Genomic DNA, 23,920 nt, shown 5'->3' with positions numbered 1-23,920 from the left:
CTCTGAAGAGAAGAAAGCAGTAAAAAACATTTTTCTATCAAACTGGACACCAAGATATCAATGTCTGGACTGTTAACGCTCCATGAGTCCCAGGCATTCAGTTAATCCCCCTGCACATCTTGTTTCTAGCAGGTTTGATGTGTGCAAGGTTTTGCCATATGTAAATGGTTGTGTTGAGAGACAGAGCTCAGAATAGACAGCTTTAAGAAAAACCTCCAGGATGGCAATACAGCAAATGATTACTTTTCAGAAATTGTTCTCCTCAGCAAATTACTATAGCTCATGCTGCAAACTCTGCAATTAATGCCTAAGGAACAGAGTGGACTCCCAGAACCAACTGCCTTCCCACATATACTGCAGCAAAATGCAGCACTACAGCACACAGCTTCAGGAAGTGCCACAGCCAGTTGCACCATCCCACTCAAATCCATGGGTGCTAGAGACAATACTTGCAATTGGCACTTATTCACAGCTTCTGACACTGTTGGACTAGAATTTACAGGGTTTAGATCAGATTTAAACGTGCCTTGGAAGAGCTGTTCCTGCAGACCTCCTATGACCTATATCACCCTTGTGGACTCAGGAGGCTTACTCATTAATTCAAAAAATAAATGCCACAAAGGTCCCAGTGAGTCAACAAGGAACTTCATGCCAAAAGACCTAGAGTTTAGGAACTAATCAGGCAGGGAACTGGGCTACTCCTAGGTGTTAGATTTATTTCACTATGTCCTGCATTCAATTTTTAGGAAAAAAGCCTTTGAAATCAACATCTTTTAGAAGATATTACTGTCTGTGCTGATTTAAATTCATGCAAAACACAGAATTCTGTATTAATAAAACCTAAATACTTAAAAAACAGCATTTAAATAAGAAAATGTTCAGCTACAGAATTTTACACACACATAAATCAGTAAATTTTTTTCCCCTTATTAGTCAGAATGACTTAAGTAAGTATTTTGTAATAAAAGGTTAAGGCTGCTTTATGGAATTGAAAAAAAATCTGTTCAAGTTATCTAAGTGCAGCCCAGCATGTGGATTAAAGTCATGCAAAAGAATGCATGTATATTAGATATGACAGAAAGAAATTGGGTGATCTTCTAGCAGCTGGGGCACAGATACTTCTTCATGTTCTTATTTAAAAATGTGATTGTTAAAAATGGTAAAAATACTTAAGGGCAGCTTTGGTACGACTCAGACACATAAAAGAAAAGATTATTAGGCAACTTGGATCCAACTGGGGTAACAAGATGGTTTCCAAACTGTAAACTTGTACTATAATAGCTAAAGGTAAAACAAAAGTTTTGATACTTTAAAGCTTCACAATTTTACTCAATATATTCAAAAGACAATTGCATTGATACTGTACTTCATGTTCTTTCCAAACATTTATGCCTAGTGAGAGTTACCCTAGACCATCTCTGCTTGGAAAGCCACATTTCTGACCAGTTTAAAGCCATGTTTGGAAATGTATTAAATGTTTCCCTATTTTCAGGGGGATTTTACTGTTTTTCAGATATTAAATGAGCCTGCTTTCTAAATTAACAATTCTACTACTACAAAAACCACAGTCTCTGACTGAAGAAAAATCCCTGCTGTCAAAAAATCACTTTTTTCAGAGGATAAATGCCTAGAGACTTAAAGCTTATTTTTTTTAGCTATGAGTATCTACTTCAAGATATACCCCTGTTTAATATCTCAGTTTTTATACCTAATATAATGTAATTGTTTTTTAATATCCCATAATTTTAAGAAGTCTTCAGAATCCAGAGTTCAAATATTTCAAATGTTTATTATGAATCACATTCACAGTGCAATACAAATTACATAAAAGCTACACAAGAAATGTACAAATACATTAAACACGTACCATTCTGTAATGCAAAGAATTCTTGACTCTTAAGCTAAAAGTGTTCTTAACACCTGTTAGCAAGAAATGGAAATCAAAAGATAGATAAATAATTGGATTGAGAAACTCCTTCATTATTTAGGGATTTTTTATTAAAAATTCTTGATGTTGGTAAACAGACCATCCACGTTAAAAAAAACAAAAAGCAACACTGCTCTTTCCCAGCCTGTAGAAAAGTTATTCCACTGTTGCAAGCCTAGATTAATTTTCAATTAATCTTCCTTTCCTCCAGCAAAAGGAGTCACAAAAGACGATTTAGCACTTTGTTTCCAGAACAGGAAATAAGCTATAAACATACACATAATCATGTGTCAGCATGTAACTTTGGAAATATTGTATGTAGAAGTTTAGAGACTAAGATAGTCTGGTATATGTACTGCTGATACAAATCACACAATGCCAGCTCTGAAGTACATTATACAATTTCAATGTACTGTCCATACCAAAATAATACATTTACGGTACATGTCTAGATTAATTCCTGTGAATGTTGACTGATGAGTTGTGCTAGTACTTTGGAGAGCAAGATAAAATTGTTAGCTCTTTTTACAGGCCTCACCTCAAACTTACCAAAAAAAAAAAACCAAAAAACAAAAAACCCAACCAAATTCCTGGCTGCCTAAGTGCAAGTAAGTAGCAATTTCTGCTACCAGTTGAATTCTGGTGGTGGCTTGACTTTGTCAAATAAAAACATTTCAAAGAAGTGGCAATTTTCTTGCCTCCAGTACACCAATGGTTTCATTTATTCAGGACATATTCTTCCTTATTTAATCTATGCCTAACTATAACAAGAGGTCCTAAGGACATATTCTTGAGTTTAAACTAATGGCAAGCACTTGCCCAGTAGCAACAAAATGACAGTTCAGAACCTCTCTTGGGCATTACAGAATTATGAATTTCAGGAGAAGAGATTCTTTCATGTGCTAATTCAAAAAAAAAAATTAGAGATGTTTTTAGCCACCCACTTTGAAGCTCCAGAGCTGTGAAACTGATGAGTCAAGACTCATCTTCAGTTAAAATTTGCAAGATCTTCCCTTTTGATGGATGACCATAATGAGGAAATGGCTTTAGCACCTCAACACAGCCCCAATCCTTTCAATGAATTGCAAAGGCTATGCAAACTGGCAAGCCATGTTTTAATTATGAAATTTGGTTTTGTGTGTCTGCATGCACAATTGGTTCAAGTATTACAGAGGGCTTGTAAACCTGGACTGAAGCTTTAAGTTCCCATAGAAAAATCCGTAAGGATGTAATATGCAAAAATTAATCAATCATGTATTTAATACCCATATAGATTTGCATTCCAATGTGCATTATTTAGCAATAAGCATTATTACTGAACACTATTCAAATGCATCTCACAAAATGCTGGTAGTACTTCTTCATTCTGTCTTTAGAATTAATACAAAATAAATCCTATGGCAGTGTGTAGCATTTTACAGCACTTTCTATATTGCTTCTGCAAGTAAAAGCCTTCTCCTGGGGTCTAGCAAGGAAGAAGGGGTTTTCAATGCCATCAGAGTCCTTCTCTCACTACTGGCTATGTCCCTTCTAGAAAACAACAATATGCCAGAGGTTTATTGCTCAAGTGCAAAGAAACCTCAAATATATCCCATGTTTGAGCTGTCAATGCCAAAGAACCTGAGCAGACCTTAGAGGAGCTTCAGCAGAGCACTCATGCTCTGGATTCACCCTAAAGCAGAAAAGCCTGGCAAGTGCTCACTTACCAGAATGCTGTTGTGACAACTCTCACCACAAATGCTGCTGCAAACAACTTTATTCAAAAAGCATGCTGAAGCAGAGTTAGCCAAAGTCACAAACTGCTTTTGAAAGCATGCTACAAGGACAATTAATTTCAGACTAAGCTTTCAGAAAAAGAAAATGACTACAGCTTCCTTCCTGGACCCCCAGTAAAGACAAATTTGCATTTGGGAAAATTTTGAAGGGCAAATTTCACATAAATACACTTTTCAAACGATGTTTCTGAGTGAAAGATATCAATTACTACTGCATCAAACTTGGATCAGAATTGCACTTTTAAAATATGTATAATCATTAGATGTTGTCAAGAAACATTCAAGTGTCGATAGAGGTTCAGAAATCACTGTAAAAAAGTTAGTAGAAAAGCTCAATTGTTTTTGAAGTTAAGTTTAAGTTTCAAACACAATGCACATGGCTAGCTATGCAGCTTACTCCAGTTCAGATAATATTGTATTAAAAACCACCAGTGGCTTTATAAAAGGGATATATGAGAAATACAAAACTAAATGACAAAACTACTGCGATATTCAAGCCAAGTGACATCCAAGCGCTAAGACAAACCGTACGTGAGCACCTTCATGCTAAACTTCACATTCCCATCTGCATGTCAGCAAAATTGTAGAAATTGTCTACATCTTGAGATGCTGATGCTTTGCTTTCCGATACAAAAACCTGTTTTGTTAAACAAGAAAATAGTTATGCATCAGTAAAAGCAGCCATGCTGTTTTGGAACCAGTAATGCTTATTTTTAGTTTTGCATTTCATAAGAGACACAACTCTGCTGGTTCCCACTGTGTGACAGAACAAATCCTAGTATTCTCTCAGCCCTGATGCATCCACCGTTTGTTATTGTCACCCTTTCCTAGCACACATGCTGGCTGCATTAACCCTTGCCTTCAGGATCAGGAGCTTGGGGCTTCATTATTCAGGGGTCACAGCTTCAGTTAGTGTCTATTTATATGTATTTTCATTGGTAAAGTCAACTCTCTCCAGGAGAGCGAGGGAAAGATAAATACACAAAATCCTTAGACTACTACTTTCCTTTAACAGAAAGGGAGAGTTTGTAAGAAAGACTTCCTTGTCCCACATTACCCTCAAAAAATCTTCATTGCTTCTCCAAGAGATGGTTATTTTTTAAAAAGTAACTTCAATTACTTTTTCATTTTTCAAAATTTATCAATGTATGTGAAAGTCCAAACTCTAGCTACAAGATTAGCCCAGAAACCGGGCAGCCTAGTTCCAAGTAAGTCTTTTGAAAGGAACTGAAAGACAACAAGGAGATGCATGGATGCTAGGTGTCTTAAAGACATTGAAGTCTTCTTTGAACAACTGCCTGAGAGCGAAGGGTTTGTTGCTCTCCTGTTATCAGGAGTGCTCTAAATAAACTTTCTCAAAAACTTTCCATAAACTTTCTCAAAACCATTGCCATTTAGAGAAAGGGAGCAGCAAGGAAAGAAGAGATGTGGTGTAAGGAAGCTAAAGAAGCTGACAGAAGAAAAAAGAACACTGTCTTTGAAGGAAGGCATTCTGTGGCATCCTACACAGCAAAAGTAAACATGGAAAGAAGTTGAAATCCCATCATAAAATCTTTGTCACGGTTTAATAGACAGGCCACCACCGTTAAGTGACTAAATCCAGGACTTAAGTGGAACTTTTTTGTACTACAATTATAGAACTTGATTTTGTGTTATGTGAAATAATAGTTGTAAGTGGGAATCTTATATTCTTCAGTGGATATGGGGATTCAGAATTCTCTTTCCTAGGACAATTTTCTTGTCAGCAAAAAGTAACTCATGTTTTGAGTACAAAAAATCAAAACAACAACAAAAGGATATTCCAATTTTACTACCCCTGAACCAAAAAAGATTGTGTAGTATGTCAACACTAGATCTTGACCATGAAATAGCTCAGATATTCTGTAATATTTTCTATGAATAAAGCAATACACCAGCTTACCTTGGTGCCACTAAAAACTTCATTTACAGTGCTTTGGCATTGTTCCACAGCACCATCTCCATTGAATTCCAAAGCAACCACTGGACCTAGAAAATAGGTTCGTCTAAAATCAATAATACTTTTAAGCTTGGCATTGAAACAGTAGATTTCTCAACCTATAGGGAATTGTGAAGCTTGCAAGAAGTATTTTATTTTTTTGCTTGAGCAATCCCGTAACAGTAGGTAAAGAACTAAAAAGACTTAAACATGTTACAAAAAAAGGTACAGTGTTATCTGCAATTCCATGCTCTTTTTTTTTTTTTTTTTTTTTTTTTTTCAGAGATTTGGGCAGGATTCCAGTTTTACTTCTTGAAAGGCAGCAATAGCACAAAAATGCTAAAGAGTGCAAGGCACCATGGAAGTGAGTCAGACTATACTGCTCAAATAGTGAGCCATTTCACAGACATCTGGAGTAGGACTGAGTCATTCAAGCATTTTTGCTTTAGTCCCAAGATAGTGAATCGCCTGATTTTTAGACTTGTTCTCACCCACTATTTGCAGATCTGCTTTCTCTGGTTTCATTCTGAACATGGTATTTCTTCCCACATGACTGCAATATAGCCCATAAGCTGGACTACCATCTTACAAGTGCAATGACTTCTGTCCTATTCTTGAAATGGGCATCACAGACCTCTCATGCCACCATAAAAAAACCTGCATGTTGCTACCAAGTTTGGGAATGTGCAGTGAATTTTAGTATGTAACACATAACAAGATGCCAGTACTTCTGAAAGAAGAGACAAAACCCAACTGCAGTGATATCAATAGAAAGGCTTTTGAATACACCAGTTATAAACAAGAATTTTAAGCACTTCTCTACTTTCTGTACACCTATACTGATTTGCTTAAATAATTTATACAGAAACACCAAATAGCTCAGTGGTCGAGCAGCAATTGTGACAAGTCAGAAATAGTCTAAAAGCATGAGCTTTTTTGACCACTTCAGGCAGATCTGCATGTACCACTGCTCCTGAACTATGCAGTTGGACCACTAGAGGGGGAGCAGAAACACAAAATAAATGTGAAATAACTCATTTCTGATGCCTTCAGGAGTTTTGGCTGGTTAGGGCCTCACTGAGGCTTCCAAAACTCATCTCAACAGGTTTTAGTATGCTCTTGAAATACAAATTTGTCCTTCATTCCTCTTTCTTCTCCAGAACTCTCTAGTGACAGATTTCTATATCAAGAGGAGAAAGAAAACACAAACTCACCTTTTTCCAGCAGTGGAATGAATTCTAACGCACTCTGCTGGAAAACTCTGTGGGCATCCTCTGCCTTCATTAAAACCTCTTTAGTCTGTACCAGCTGAAAGCCTTTGCTAGTCATCTGTTAACAGAGGAAGAATTCATGTTAAAAATGCTTCTAAGGCAGAGTTCAACTTGAGTATCCAGATTACACTGTAATTGTCTCATTTTTCCCATACACATTAAGTCTCAGAGCAAAGGGACCCTTTTTGCTCTTTTCAGAGATCATTTGCTTTTTCTACACTTCTGTTTATTTTCATTCCATTCATCCAGAATTTCTCCTCTGCCCTAGTGCACCTAGAGGAATAAATGTGAATGTTTTTGTTTTATACATTAGGGCCCAGGGTTATGTGTTTTTCCCCACAATCCCTCACAAGCATAAACTAATGGGAGTTAAAGGCATTCAGGATCTGGAAACAAGCAGTCAGTTCTCTTTAGTCTGCAACAGTTCAGTCAAGCATTAGTTCAGACTCTCATCTATCCACTGCTAAGTTTTCAGTTTTGGAACAAGAGTTAACAACATTTGAAAACACATATACACACCCCACCCCCTCATTTTTACTCCAAATCTAATATGAAACTAAAAGCACACGGGAAAGGAGCAAATACATTTTTACTTCCAAAACGTCCTTAAATCTACAGAGCAGTTAGATTTCCACAGAAACACATTACTAGTGCTTTAGCATCTTCTTAACTCTAACTTCTAAATCACTACTAACAGAGGAGAACATATCTATTACCCTCCTCCTGTAGCTATTTTTTCATCAGAAGAGAAACCACCTGTAAGTATCATTATCTCCCTTCACTCAAGTAACTCAGTAGCTCAGACCCACAAAAGTCCAGCTGGGCAGTGGGGAGGCAAGGAGACACCCTACAGCTTTCTTTCCTTGCAGACAAAAACCCAAGAGAAAGAGCTCCACCAGATGTTTAGTTGATCATACAACAGTGTGATCAGCATCTTTTGCAGATACCAGTCTCAGATGCTCTAGCCCATGGTTACTGGCCCTGCTCTGTGACATCCTTGGCACTTGAGGATGGTGAAAGCAGCCAGCCACTCCCAGGTTTTAGCCCCAGGAAAGTACAAACTCTGCCAAGCTTTGAAGCTGCTGTCTCACAGGAAAAAAAAAAAAAAAAAAAAAAAAAAAAAAGAAAGACCAATAAAAAAAAAAGCTATTTAAGTATTTAAGTCATCATGACAAACACTCACTCAGAAAAAAAGTTCCAGCACTGGATGACATGCGGGATACATTTTAGCTTTTTTTTTTTTTTTTTTTTTTTGCTTTTTTTTTTTGTTTTAAGACTCTCTGTTAGTACTGGTAAAACTTTCAGGACAGGCTTTTGCTAGCTGAGACTTTCAGGACAATAAGCTAACAGGTTAATCAGTTACATCCCTCTCACAAGCATTGTCAATCACTTACTCTATATTTGACCAAGTTCATCAAATCAGCTATGTATTTTCTTCAGAGCAACACTTTGCTGTGCCATGACGGAAAAGTTCACCAGAGGATAGATGTGTCATTCACAGGATGCCAACTGGAAAGCAACTGACTGATCAAACGAGATTCAATCTCTTACCTTGCTTTGAAGTTTTAAACAATGCAGTTGATCAGTATGGTCAGTAGACAAACAGAGCCTCTATAGTCCCCCTCCAGGGAGAATCAGAGGCTGTCCACAGGAACGCAGAATTAGGAATTGAAAAGTATGAATGAAGACAAAGGTTGCTCACCTCATCAATTAACTTCCTGGCATTTGCAGTTGTGTAGTCACCAGCAAAAAACACGGCCAAACACGATTCGTCGCTGGTTTTCTGTCTCTGCCCTCGAGTTATGGGTATTATGCTCTTTGTAGCATCAGTAGAAACCCTGACGGCTTTCAGGTCCTCAGAGCTGGGCAGAGGAACATAATCTTGGACTGCAGCAGTTTCAGGCAAAAGGCCCCAGTTATTTTCTCCAGACACAGGGGTAAAGTCATGGATGTTGCTCCACGTGTTATTGAAGATACTCAGACCAGCATCTTTAAATTGTAAAGCAAGCTCGGGATAATAGTACTGGAAACATCCAAATTTCATGCCTGTGGAGGACTCGATAATGGGCTGGGTGGCACAGCACAAGAACACCTCCAGCTTTCTGCAGTCCCGCGTGCGGAACTGCTGGCAGGCAACCACACACTTACAATCTTTGCAGTCACGGAAAAACACGCTGCCCTTTATTGGTCCTAAAAAGATTTGGCAATTTACACAGTCGTCAATCGTGATTGTAGCAGAATGGTCAAATATGTAGATTTGACAGTTCTCGCAGTCCTGAATGACAAATTGCTGCCCTGCTACTTTTCCAGGCAGTCGACCCACAGTTTCATTCTTAAGTCCGGAAAAAGTGTAATCTTTGGGGTCAATCTGAAGGAGGAATAAAATAAAATAAAAAGGTTAAAGTCTTCAAATGCAGAGAATATTACAATGCCAAATGCCCATTGATCTGCACTGATTGAAGTACCGCTGAATAGTACAGGATATACTGCCACAAGGGTCTTCAATGAGTGATTAAAGATCAGAAGCAACTCTTTCAGCTAAAATACTGGAATACACGGTATTGAGATACAACTAAGATGTGATACTATGCCTCTGAGAATCTCCAGGGGAATAAAAAAAGCAACTCAGTTTGTCCTTAATAAAAGAAGGGGCAAGGGGAGCTAGTTTTAACTGTAGAGTCTAAACTGTTTCAACAAGGATGATGGTTCTGGGTAGAGTAGTAACAGTAATAAATTGTCTAACATACTTACAGATTGATCAAGGTGGTGACACACAGTATTTTCTTTTTTGAGTAATTTTCTTGGTCATATTTTACCTCAACACATTGCAAGGAAATCTTGTTGCTGTCAAACAGTATTTTCTCTATTATGTTTGCAAACTACAGAGAGCTCATTAATGGGTGCCACAGCATTATCTCGTGCTAACAATGACAAGATTTTTGTGCTAACAAAACATACAAGATTGTTTTAGCTATGTCCAAGAAGCAAAAACCGGCAGTGGTGGTACAGGGGACATGTTTGCAGATCTCCTCCACACTCCAGCATCCCTCTGGCTAGGGCAGAACACTTGAGGGAAGCTGTGGCTTCCCTGGCACCCTCCTTTAGGGAGCAGCAACTCACAAGCCACACAGCACCTAGGATGGATGCAATACAGGTGGAAAGCATGAATAATACACCCCATGCTGTCCTAAAACCAAAGGAATCTGAGCTGCCTTATTTCTAGATATAAGTTAAGTCTCAAGCCAATTTCCTGGAGCAAATTCTACTCTGCCCTCTTGTGAAAACTCATTAAAATAGCACTTAGAAGTGTATGAGTGAATGACAAACACAACACCTCTTCACCAGCCTGCTTTCTGATTATCAGCCTTGAGGCTCCTAAAGCTGTACCACAACCAGTTATCATGCATTACCACAGTTTTGGCACAGTTCAATTCCTAAAAATACTCCTTGCTAGCATGTCAAACATCGACACAATATCTGGAGACAAGCAAAAGGCCTAAACCAGAACAGACTAGCACCAGACATTCAATAAACCAGCCTTGGTAGCTTTTGACTGGAACAGCCAAAGGAAGCTAAAAATCTCTACCAGCTGATAAAATCTATTTCATTCTAGGCAACATATATGACCTACAGACAGGAAAGGAGGTTTGCAGCTCATGAATCTTCCAAATAAAATGCAAGTTGAGACAACGAAGATAGCTTCCTAGAATTCTCTCCTCAATCCTATTTAATACCACTAGTACACATCCAGGAAAGTTAGCTGGAAGTGTTACAAATAAAATTGAGAGACTCAAAAGATAAGAGACACCTCATGGAGACTCAGTCACACAGCTTGCTTTGGATTTAAACTCTCCAAGGTCTTTAGTCTCAAGTAAAGTTACATATTTGAATATACAAGTTACTTACCCTCATATTCCCTCTTACTTGAAAATATTAAATTTGCTTTTGGATATATTCTTCTTCCCAGGCATCTCTTAGAACATTTTATGTATGTTTGTGTATATCTGTATGTTGGGTGTTTTTTTGTTTTTTTTTTTAATAACCATGGGAGACAGTCTTACTGCTTTCAAAAGAAGCACAGAGGAACAGTTATTTCTTTTAGGAATGAGAAGTTCAGTGTTTCCAGAACTTACAAGTTTTTTGAAACTTGGAGCCTAAGCACATCTTTCTGAATTGCTCTGCTCTACAAAGCCTCTGAAGCAGCACTAGCTCATCCTACCCACTGGCCTTTGCAAGGACTTGTGAAACCTCACTTTGCAATTTTATTAAGGCCTAGGTGAAAAACACTGGTTAGTCAGCAAGCTCACAGCTTATAGACAGTTTCAAGTGAGAGTTTTTGAGTAAAAACAGTAGTCAAGTTACAGATGAAAGTTCAGCTTATTATCAGATTCAGGAGCTCCTCTTTATTTGCCTATTTTCCAGAGCTAGGAGTTCCACCTTGACACAGCTTTTACTTCTCAGTTTGTTGACCATGCCAAAGAATTTGCACATTTCCTCTGATTTTGTTTTGCAGTTATCCTTTTAAAGACTAAGAGTATTTATTGATTAATGCTGCAGTACAGACTGGAGGGACTGCATGGAATAGATTTAATATTCTCTCCCCCCACTGGGTTATTGCCCCTAAGAGGAGGGGATATAAGACTACAGCAGATGTAAATCCTGGGTAAAAGAAGCATGCCAGAGAAACAGGCCTGAAGGCAGAACCATGACTATGAGGATGCATCCAGCAGCACCTTATGTGCCCATAGGATTAGTGCCCATAGGAATAGTTTAAATAGGAAAAGACCTTAAAGTCCATCAAGCGCAATGTAGCAGTCCCAGGCCCTGCTGAAGCTCCGTGCAGGGCCGAGGCCTAGAGAGAGGAAACGCCAAGTCACGGTGAAAAGGCCAGGAGCCCCTCTCTTCCGCCTTTCGGACACTGGTTTATCTCTGTGTGACCCCACGGGTCATTTCTCCGTAACCCCTGCTATTGGACAATTTCTGACCCCCCTTGCCCTATATAATGAGCTGCTTTAGCCCATTCTGGCCAGAAGAGCCGTCGCTGGAACCCGTCACAGACCCCCCAGTACAACCATTGCTGTGGAGCTCCAGGACCAGTCTTCTCCTCTCCCGTGTCTGCTTCCCGGCCAGCCTGGGCGCCTTGGCAAGCAAGGAGCTGGAATCATAAAAGGGCTGATAGATCACTCAAGAGCTGATATCCTTTAGGCTTGCCGAGGTTGCCTGATGCTAAGAGCGGCTTGGGTGCTCGGGCAGTCTGTCCCCACAGGACTGAGCTATCCGGCCCGTGCTGCCTGCTCGGGGGCCAACTAGCCCAGCAGGAAGCCAGAATGTGCAACCAGTAACCAGACACTGTCAAGTCCACCACTAAACCACGTCCCCAGCTGCTACATCTACACATTTTTTAAATACCTCCAGGGATGGTGGCTCTGACACTTCCCTGGGATGCCCGTTCCAACTCTTGCCATGAAGAAATCTTTCCTAATGTCCAATCTAAGCCTCCACTGGAGCAACTGGGGGCCTTTTCATCTTATCCTATCACCTGGTACTTGGGAGAAGAGACCAACCCTGACTTCCTACAGCCTGCTTTCACGTGGTTGTAAAGAGCAATAAGGTCTTCCCTGAGCCTCCTTTTCTTCCAACAACCACAGCTCCCTCAGGTGCTTATCATCAGACTTGTGCTCCAGACCCTTCACCAGCTCCATTGCCCTCCTCTGGACATGCTCCAGCACTTCAGAGTCTTCCTTGAAGTGAGGAATCCAGAACTGAACGCAGGATTTGAGGTACAGGTCATGGCCCTAGTCCTGCTGGCCACACTCCTTTTGATACCAGGATGCCATCAGCCTTCTTGGTGCACATTGACCATCTCTGAAGCCTTCAGGTATCATCAACAGGTTAATATCAAATCACTGCAACCACCTTCCTTCCCCTGACAGTGAAGACCAACTGCTTCTTAAGCTCTGTCTTGGCAGCATAGCAAAAAAAAAAAAAAAAAAAAAAAAAAAAAAAAAAAAAAAGCAGTCTAGGAAAGCCAAAAGAAATAGAAGAAAGTAAAATCTTCAGTTTCATACAACCATAAACAGGGCTATATACATTTCTCTGCCCATTCATTTGGTGCTCCACTGGCTATAAAATCTTAAGCACATGTCAGGTCAGGAAAACTCAACTATTTGATAACTCATCTACTTGTCTTTTGTATTTGGATAAAGTTTCAAAAAACTTTGTCCAAATCCACCCATCTCACCCAGACAGACTCTCTGGCCGCTAAGAGGTTTTTTAAACGTGTTTTTTTTCCCCAGGCTGATAAAAGTTCAAAAGGTGACAATATTCACGGCAGTAGCTTTTAATAGTTTCAGCTGAATTGAAAGAGTTCTTAGAGTAGATAAGAGTCATACATTGATAGATATTGGCACAGCTGAGGAGTTGAAGCCTTCTAACTGAAGTGGCTATGCACAGGTTCAGGTATTACTTAATAAAATGACCTAAAATAACCAGATGAGATGATGAAAGAGGCAGCCCTTCTTACAGGGCTAATAATTTTCCTTCTCATAACAGGCATAGAAACCTAATCTTTGTTTCTTAGCAATTACACAATGGCGAGAAGTCTGTTACAAAGGGCTAGAGGATAAATTGTAAGGAGCAAGGATTTTAAAAAACAAACAAAAGGAGAGAAGTGAAAGCAAACGAGTTTGTCACGGCTCCTTACAGCTCCAGGGCATCCTGTTACAAGTGCAAGGTGCTTTAAGCAGCTTTTCGTCCTGCAGACACTTGTCTTGCAAGAAGGTCAGAGGCTATGTGAAAGCTGCACATGACACACATCTTTTCAGCCACACAATTCAGTTCACTGGCACCAAAATCTGCCAGCTCCCATTTGGAAGAAGGCTTGCAAGTACTAGACCTTCACAGCTGTGAGTGGTAACTGCACCTAGAATCATAAAGGATCCCAACATCTTAAAGTGTTTCTGGTATGAGTTCATGTCTTAGCAAGAATTTTACACAGGATCCATCAGGGAAAGAGCTTCAGTCAACAGTGACAGATCCCTACAAATATGAGAAGGTACAGCTGTTCTTAACAGGTTACAGTTCTCCTCTAGTTACCCTTGTTCAGGCTGCTGAGCAAACAGTTTGTAAAGTATTTCTAAACCACTTACACTAAGGTCTTCTCTTTTAAATATTTTCTCAAAAAATCATCCCCTATCTCTATAAGTCACTACAGATGGGAGTTCAGAAAAGAACTTACAGCTGATAACATACAGAAGTTGACTGCTGACCCAGTAACATTAAAAGCTGCACCTACAGGGTAGGCACATCAACTTAAGAAGCTTTAAGCACTATTTTTGTCAACAGGGGAATTAACATTAGGGAAATAAGAAAAAAAAAAGTGCATTCCCAGGCATAGACACTTCTGCATATTCATACTTGCACGGGTTTGGTGCCCTCAAGTAATGAGTTGCAACATCCTCTGGAGATTGCTTGTTGAAGTTACTCACCCACTGGCAGATTTCAAGATTCTTGCACAACAAGAAAAGGTGGAAAGTGTAGTGAAGATTCCTGTCTCTAGCAAACAGCTTTTCATTTTGGAGCATCTCCTGCACACCCTGACTTTAGGAGTGGCCAATACGACAGTCTGAATGCTCATTTCAGTCTATTCTTGGGAATGTTCATGCTTTTCCATAATGCCCATAACAGCATGAAACAGTCGTTCACATTCAGCTAAACCCTGCATACAGAAAAAGTGAAAGAAGAAAGGAAGCTACTGCAGGCCTGTATTTTATCTAACTGGAAATACTGCTTCATATGAACCTTCTGACTGTTTCTCAGTTGATCTGACCACCTTTTGAGAAAAACAGCAATAGTTCTTCTGGTGCACCAGGAAGCATAAGGGAGATACAATGAATTATTTTGTCCTTAAATCCAATGTTTAGAGGAAAAAAAAAAAGTTATTTTAATAATATTCAAAAATAAAGTACAAAATGGCTACCTAAACAAGATCTAGACATACCCAAGTCAGCTCAGACCATTCATGAAGAATTCTCAAACATAAGGTAACTAACAAGAGACTATGATTTAGGCAAAAAGTGAAACCTCTCGAGGTTTTTTAACTGTTTAAATACAGCTACACAGCACAATAACAATGATAGCTGCATGTTTCCTATCAACTAAACAAGTTAAGTTGCAAGTCAGTTGACATAAAACAAAACTTTACTTGTTCCTCCTAAAAGTTAAAAAAATTATCTGGGAAGGAAAGTTCCTCTAAGCTCTAAATGCCACTATGATTATAATTAATCTAATCTTACTTCTTTGTACAAGATACAAGAGCAAAAAAGATGATGCAGCTATTTGTGTTTCTTCTCCTGTGGAGGTCATGAGTGTATCTGCCATCACAAGACACAGAAGCCCCAGTTCCTGTCGGTACATACCCACATTCAGTAACTGCTGTTAGTCATACACTGGGGAAAAAAACCAACCCAGGTGGAAAGCTGGCTGAAGGAGGCTGGGAAGGGCTGAGCACCACCAAGTTCCTCTCCCACACTTGGTCAGAAAGAGACTCTCATGACAGCCCAAAGACATCAAGAGACATAATAACTCCTCAGGATGCAGGAATAACAGACTCTGGAATAAACTGTGCTCCACTTACACTCATGGACTGAGAATCCCAGAGCAGCAAGAAATTGAATGTTCATCCTTCTCCTGTCTGTTTTCAAGATAATCTGATCCTTTGGTTCTTCTACTGCACCATAAGTAATCTTCTGCCACTTCTCTGAACCTAAGGCTCAGAAAGCATTTCAGAGACTCCAGATTTACAATGTAATCTAAATTTGATAGCTTAAAACTTCTGTCCTCACTTAATACACAGAAATCTGAAAAGGCTCCTCAAACTCATATATTTTCCTTAATTTCAATTCAACGACCAGCATCTTATAATATTTTCTATTTAGAATTTTCTACCACATGGTCCATTTTTGGGACCATTACACAAGAGTTACATGGTCACTGGGATATCATCATATTTCTCTTTGTCTAGGGCTACACTAGCAGACAGTATCAATAATAATCATCTTTTACCATCAGAACATGATTAAAATAGGCTCAGCTAGAAATGATGTCCTTCAGAAGCAGAAGAAATACTTTTGTTGGAGGAACCCCTCAGGTTCAGTCATCCCTCTACATATTCCTAATCACACAAATAAGCACACAAGTGTGCCTACATTTTCCTGCCTTGTCAGGATGGCATTAGTTTACAGATAGACAGCTGGAATGTCTGAGCAGCAAGACATACTCACCTGTAAGAACATACTGAGCATAGTTTACAAAAACTACAGACAATTGCCAAACCCGCTTGTGAAACAGAACTATAGAACCACAGCTGCACCACTGAGTAGGAGAGCCTAAAAATAGAAACAAATCCCCAACCCAAATGGTGGAAATAAACATCAAAAGACAATTCAGCACATCTGTGGACAGAGTTGAGGTTTTCAGAGTTTAGAATATGATTCAATGCACTGGATGTATAAAAAGGAGTCTTGATGCCACAAGTTTTCCAACTGACTTCAAGTTAACTTTGTGTACAAACACAAACTTGTGAAATAAATTAGTATATGTGAAGCATCACAAGTGAGAAAGCAATAGACTACAGGACAAGGTATCACAGACAACATTTAAAGCTACTACATTAACACTGACAGGGTATCACTTAATACAAACTGGGATCAACAAGTTTAGTGCAGCAAGTGCTCTGTACTCCTTCACCTAAGATAAGATGACTCCAGGTGCTTTCCTAGTTTCATGTATTAATCTTACACCCAAAAAGCCCAATTAAAATAAGGCTGCAAAGAGCAAGAGAAATGAACTTAGACATTAAATAGCCTTCTTAGTTTGTACAGTACAAAATTAAGCAGCTAATTTGATGGTTTACACAGTTCACTAGCACAGCCCAAACTCACTGATTCTTCTGGTTTGTAAGAGTCTTTTATAGAAAAAGAGGAAATTTTGCATGCAATACATGACCTTGGGGTTTTTTTTACTCCACAGAGATAGATTGTTGGTGTTGTAACAGTTTCATATGCTAGCTTGAGCCTACTTCCAGCAAGATAACAACAATCATCTCCTTAGCAACAAGGCCGGCTATTCACTGAATCAAGTCTTTGTATATCCTGACTTTCCTTTTTTTAATTTTCGAAGTTAGCTGTATATAAGTAGATGGGGTAAAAATTCCCATACCTGTTGAGCCTTAGCTGGCGAATTTGCTCTAAAATTAAAAAATATTATTCCAAAGTAATTTGCTTTTAGACCAAGTTTTCTTCTGTCACTAAAACATGGCTGCAGTACAGCCTCTCCCACTGTGAGAATAGTCTCCATACAAGTGACAGGCTGTTATCCTCTCCTTCTCTGTCTGCTCCCTAAATATCTGCTAGCCAAAGCAATAAGCCCAACACAGATTGCTCATCTTTATCCTCAAGGAACCAATTCCTCCAGGCCATGCGCACACTCTCTAGCTCGTCTCCATTTAAGCTTGCCTTAATCTACTTGGAAGACTTAAGGGACACCCTAGAGCGAGCTAAACATTCAAATAAGTTCACACATTTTCTTTTCCATACTTGTAAAATATGGCCTAAAGGTTTGAGGATTTTATTTTTTGAAACCACATTAATTACGTTTTTCCCCTGCCCAGTTTCTTCTTCCCCCACCCGAAGGCAGCTGGAGAGGAGAGGAAGAGAGGCCTCGTAGGGCTACAATGTCATTATATGTTTAGGAAGTGAAACTTGAAATGAGGCTAGGAAGAAATACATTTTATCCAGCATTAAAATGCTTTCCCGCTTGAATCTTCAAGACTGCCGCCAGGAGCTCTGGAAACAGCATGGGAAATGATTTGACTTCATCTGTCTTTTTACGGGCTAATAAGCTAGTTCTACCTCCTAAAAAGAAGGGGGGGGGGGGGGGGGGGAAGGAAACAAAAAAAACCAAACCAACCCCAGAACCTTTAAAAAATCCAAATCCAAGCAACCAACCAAACCAGCAGCGCAAACACCCAAGCAGGAAGAATCAATATCGACAGTCAGGACACAGGGCACGAGTTTTATGCCTCCGCTCCAATGCCAGGTGCGGGGACTCGCCCGGGTACAAGCAGTTCCCCGGCCATTAATCTCGGTTTTCTGGAGTGAAGCACGCACCCAGGAGACTCCGCGCTGTATCAGGAATCCCGAGGGCAGGCAGACACCTTGGGGACTGTCACAGCCACGCTACCTGCCCACAGGGCGCTGTGGCACCGGGAGGCAGCGCCAGCCCCCTCGGGAGCAGCCCCGCACTTGGGACCGATGTTCGCACCGCCGGCAGCATCCAGAGCGCCGCCCTCTCCGCTTGCACAATTTGAGACTGCCTGGTAAAATCCTTAGGCTAAACACTTTTTAATTGTTCAAATAAACGCACTGAACTGCGCGGACCGAGCCGTAACAGCGGGACCGGGGAAGGCGTGCTCCTTGCCGGAGCACACACCCCGGACGGCAGGAGAGAGCGAGACGCTGCCCACTGAGAGAGGCGATAGCCCCAGCCCCAGCCCCAGCCCGCAGCCGCCGGGGCGGTACCTTGGCTCGCAGGTCCCAGCTGTACTGCGGCGCCTTCTGCTCGCCGGTGGCCGCATCCTGCCCGGCTCCCGCTTGCTGCTGCGGCGGCAGCTGGCCGCCCTGGGCCGGCTTCCTGCGGCGGGAGAAGAAACACCCCATGGCGCTGCTGCTGCCGCCGCCCGGCGGGGAGAGGCTGGCGGCGGGGAAGGGCTCGCCAGCGCCGCACCGCCCCGCCCCGCCGGCTTCCGGTTTTCTCCCGTCTCCCGGAGCGACAGCGGCATTTCCCCCCGCCTTTCCCTTCCCCTTCCCCGCCCCGTCCCGCTCCGGCCATCGCCTCCGGCCGGCGGACGCGCCTGGACGGGGCGGTGCCTGACAGCGGGCGAGGCGCCGCCGGAGGCAGCGCACCCGCGGGGCTGTGGGGAGCGGGGGCGAGCGGGACAGTGCGGTTCGTCAGTGATCGCCATCGCTCCCCCGCCCCGGGGAGGATTCCCTCCCGCCCGGCCCGCGGGAGCGGCTCGGAAGAGGCGGCGGCTGCCCGTGAACCCAGCGCTCCGCCGAGGTGAAACCCGTGTCCCGCCCGGAGCCGTGCAAGGCGGAGACAAACCGCCCGGTACGGGGTGTAAATACAAACCGACTAATACTGCATCGCGTCGTTTTCCTACGGATACACCGGCGCGGTCCCCTCGGGACGCGTGCCGCCGCCGTGCTCGCCGCCCTGGAAGCGCTGCCCCAGAAGACCCGGCTTCTTGCAACTGTTTCAGAGCAGCAGAAGAGCAAGTGGCGGCATAAGAACCCCCAGCGCTCTGCCGCTTTGTGCCTCCCTTAGCAAATAGTCGGGCTTCCTATGTTGGGTTGGGGTTTGCGAGTTTTTTGTTCGGATTGGTTTTCTTTGGCTGTTTTTTCCCCCCAAAATAAAAACTCCAACTTTTTTTATCAAACCGTCTGACCAGTCAAAAACAATTTTCCCGAGATTTCACAGATTTTTTCCCTGTGGTTGACGTGAAATACTTCAGAGTTGTCTCTGATGCTTTGTTCAGTTCCTTCAGAAAGTATCCACCTGCTCTGTTGTGAGGTCCCTCATGGGCTGCACTGCAGATATTTGCACCCACTGTGGTCCTTTACATGGGCTACAGGGAAATCCTTGCTGCAGCACCTCCATCCCCTCTTTCTTTTTTGACCTTTGTGTTCACAGTGGAATTCCCCACTTTTTTCTCCTCACTCCTCTCTCTCTCTCACTGGTACATAGTGGTTTTGCCTTTCCTTAAATATGTTTTCCCAGGGGTGCCTCTGGTGTTACTGGAGGGGCTCAGCCATTCCCCATGGTGGGTCTGTTGGAGCTGTCTGGAAGTGGCTGTGTCTGGCATGGGACAGCCCAGTTTCCTCACAGAGACCACCCGTGCTGCCAGCACCCGGCTACCTACACCCGGTCCATACCCACTAACAAAACTTCTGAGACATTCTGTGTTAAACAAAGGGTGACGTTCCTGCTGTAGGAGCAGAAGAGGTGAGAAGACAGGAAATGTGGCAGAGCGGTGCTCTGCCAGCTGAGCAGGCTGAAAAGCTTGTCCAGGTCAGATCCCCGAGGACAGCAGAAAGGAGGAAGTGAAACCAATTGCTCATAGATGGTTGCTAAGGAGGAGGTGTGACTGACACTCTTTTGGCGTCATCTGTACCACAGACTGTATGCCTGGGCAGCAGTGAAGCCTGCTCTGAGCTTTTGAAGCTACAGTTCAGGTCAATAGCTACCCTCAACACCACCAAGCACAGCTTTATGTCTCAGTTGAAAAGCGGATTTCCTCTATGAGCCATTTTCCTGGGTTTCTTGAGCACTGGTTTGCTGATCTTCATCTAATCGTCTGTGCACCAGCTCTTTCCTCCCAAATTTTGTCTCAAACCAGGACGCATAGCGTGTCCAGCTAGGACAGTTTGAGACTGTTTGCTAATGCAGAAGTCTGATACACCTTCACCTCTTCTAGCTCACTCTCTGGAAGTCTAACAGCCCTCCCAGACATCAGTATTAACACATTTCTGCAACCTTTAGGCAACCAGGCTCCTCTTTCTGTGCACCCATGAAAAAAAAAATGGAAGGAATAAAAAGCAACATTTGATACCTTTTTGTTAAAAACTAAAATACCATTTAATTAAGCTAAAACTAACAAAATCTAAAACAATGTTACCAGAACATTTTTATCTCACATAATTTATTGGATTACCTGTTGTAACAGAAAACTTTATAGTCTGTGTGTGTAGAGAAACTTCTTTCCCTGCTGAGATGCACTGAGCTTCTAATGGAAATATCTCATCACTGCTGTAGTAATGTTTCTAAAAGGTATTCAAATGCAAGAAAAACAAAGTTACTTTTACATCACTAATGAGGACATGCAAGGCAAATGCAAGTTTCGGAGTTGAGATTTTCCCATGTTGCTATGATCAGTATACTTGTCCTGCAAAATTATCAGTCCCATAAAAATACAGGATTTTATTATGACTGCAGCTGATCAGTAAAGGCTGTAGGTTTTATTTCGCTGGCATAATACAACCTCTCAAGCTCTAGGGTGTTTCCTGACACCAAAGCTCCAGAGTACTTATTCCTGATCATATTAATATGACTTGTGATTTGTAAGCACGTAACTTCTTAAGAAATCCCAAATGCATAGCTCAGTTCTTTATTCTCTCTTCATCTGCCAGCCAGACCCAACCCTTTTGGCTTCTGAGATTTGATACAATCATAGCCTGAAGTGTAGTAATACAAGATTGCAATAGTATCATAGTCACTACCAACCATGACTACACTCACCTTAATTTCAACAAACTGCTGTAATTAGTGATTTCCCTCATGAGGGTGTTGTGAAATGTATCTAATTACAATCTAATGCAGAGTTTTGTGATCTCCAAAAGTGGTATCTAGGTAACTGAAAAGTAAAACATTTTCTTTGTGAAGGTTGTATTCTAAGGTATTTGGTGAAAGAGGCTTGCTGTATTGGTAACTTCTGGGCACATGCAGCTTGCAAGGAGCCTTTTGTATTTCTGCTGTCCTTCCCAGGGGGACAGTGACGCCCTTCTCAGGCAGGTGGGCAAAGCACCTCCATGGGCTGTGTCTCTGTATGGACTGGCTCTTATCCCCACACTGCCTGGAAGTGCTTGCATGCCCACAGATAGGATTCTAACTCCCTTTCCTCCTTTTGTTTGACAGTCTTCTGCATTGCCCCAAAAGCACAGAGAGGGAGCTCTCAGTAAACATAGGACCTGGAAACCTGACCAGCTCTTGTGCAGGTATCTTAAGGAAGCAAGAGCTCACTGTGTGCACATCTGCACTTCTCTCATGGGTTAGAATCTGTTTGTCTTGGTGGTGTTGGAAGCCTGACAAAACACACAAAGCCAACTCTCAGAGCCTTCTTCTTCATGAGATTCATTGTATTCTCTGTGTGTCTCTTACAGTTTTTGTAATCATACCTTTCTGACAAAATTGAAGTGTGTTTTGTTTAAAGCAGGTTTTTAATCCTGTTGGTTATAGAGAAGACATTGAAAATATAATTTCTTAGACATGAAAATAATAAAAACAAAAGAGCTTAAATACAATTACTTTCTAAAAGCTCCTTTCATGTTTTCTATCAGGAAAGATTATAAATCCTGTGTTTGGGATCCTAGAAACTTAGCTAAAATTGATATAAAGCTTTGGAAAGAATTCCTAGTTAAGATTAGATTAACATATACTCATACAAAATTGTGAATTACAGATGAATCCCTCCATAGTATTCAATTCCTTACATAGCATTCAACTGAAAGGAAGGGAAGAATACTTTACTGCTGGGTTCACTGTCTGAGGCTATGTTTTCACACACATTTAAGACAGAATTGTCATAGAAAGCATCCCTTGCCTCCAGCAGCTTGTTCAAATCCCCTACCACCTATGTAGTGGGACAGCATAAATATTTGCACAGACTTGGTAAATTGTGTTGGGAAACAGACGAATGTGTAAAAACAACCATTTCAATCAGACATCTGTGCTTTTCAGCCTCATATACTTTTTTCCTTTTTTTTTTCTCCTTTATTTTCTTTTTTTTTCTTTTTCAGAAGCAGATGATGAATATACAGACTAGGATTTTTACACAGAGTCATTACATACTATTGACATCATTTTAGCCTTTTTTTGTCTCTTTAGCAGTTCTCTACTGCTGGAGATTCTTGCCAGACTGAACACCAAGAGAAGCTACTCGGCAACTTGAGAACAAGTAGGGTAGAACAAATAAAATGGCTAATTTTGTGATAAGATGTACTAGAATCTTTTTTGCATTGCTAATGGTGATTTTTGGACTAATGTCCTCCCCATTTTGAAGCAATATATGGCTTTTCAGCATCTCCTTGCATACAGAAATTAGCCCTGGTCACTGGTAACTGTGCTGAATCACATTACTGCTGGTCAGCAATGACATGAATTCTTTTTTTTTTGTAGTTTTTTGGGTAGCTGTCCCTGGCATAGAATCTGTGATATGCAGCTTTAATGCTGGGGTTCTTTAAGTGGGAACAATGGATAGGTGTGCCTGTGCCCAGGTTACTGTGAACTTACCTGGTAGGACAAGGAAAAGCACAAACAGCCAAACTGAATAGTTAATGTTTGCTAAGCTGCTTGTTCAAAAATTACCTTCCACATACTTCCAACAAAAATTACCTTCCTTGTATGAAATTACAGCTTGTCTACAAATCTTTTCCTGCCATTGGTGTTTGGAACCAAAGTGAGCAGTGTTCTATGCGGTACATGAGATGCACAGTATTTGAAATGCACAGTATTTGAAATCATTATTAAAAGCACATAGAACTACAAGTAATTTTAGAAGTGTTTTTTACTGAAGGTCCAAATAGTCAATAATTTTGAAAAGGCATAAATTAAATATTGTTGTGTGAAGGAATGAAAGACTATATCCTAATATTAGCATAAGGGACAGCATAATGCACAATACAAACTCCACACTAATTCTGAATTTTGCTTCAAGCCATCTCTGAGACAGAAATTCTGCAGTTGGAAAGGTCACAATTGGCTTAAGGGCTGCTAAGGTAGTGGGTGCAGTTACCCAACAGAGCACAATTAAGTTTTCAGCTGTAAAGCATATTCTTATGTAACACTTACAGGTTGATAGATCTCACACAAGAGTCTATATCCAAGATCCTGTTCTGTGATATGAAGAGAGCTGCCATAATGAGGGTATTGCCCAACATTCAGGTTGTCAGAAAGCCTTGTGTTCCGTCTGAGCCTCTAGCTGAAGCAGACAAACCTTTCAGTTTAATGTTAAATGAAATTCAATGTAGTTACATCAAAGCTTATGAATTATATGTCTTCAATTCATGCTTGATAGGGCAACAATTCAGAAAACTAGCTGCAGTGCTGATTCAGCAAGGCGTGTGTGCACGTGCTAAAACCTACAGATTTCAGTGGG

General features: G+C 41.2%; 1 protein-coding gene across 1 annotated transcript; it reads right to left on the bottom strand.

Annotated features, from left to right (window-relative positions):
* Positions 1-1,814: 1,814 nt before the first annotated feature.
* RP2 (RP2 activator of ARL3 GTPase) lies at positions 1,815-18,647 on the bottom strand (the record flags this gene model as incomplete). The annotated part of the gene is made up of 5 exons (XM_084226637.1): positions 1,815-4,339; positions 5,624-5,709; positions 6,874-6,988; positions 8,633-9,298; positions 18,510-18,647. The coding sequence occupies 5 exons, from the start codon at positions 18,645-18,647 to the stop codon at positions 4,256-4,258; spliced, it is 1,089 nt and encodes a 362-aa protein (XP_084082763.1). The 3' UTR covers positions 1,815-4,255.
* Positions 18,648-23,920: the final 5,273 nt, after the last annotated feature.

This window comes from Fringilla coelebs (genome assembly GCF_963513975.1).
Source record: "Fringilla coelebs genome assembly, chromosome: 2".
Classification (NCBI taxonomy): domain Eukaryota; kingdom Metazoa; phylum Chordata; class Aves; order Passeriformes; family Fringillidae; genus Fringilla; species Fringilla coelebs.
Note: the sequence above shows the minus strand (reverse complement) of the source record. Positions and strands in the feature narration are given on the sequence as shown.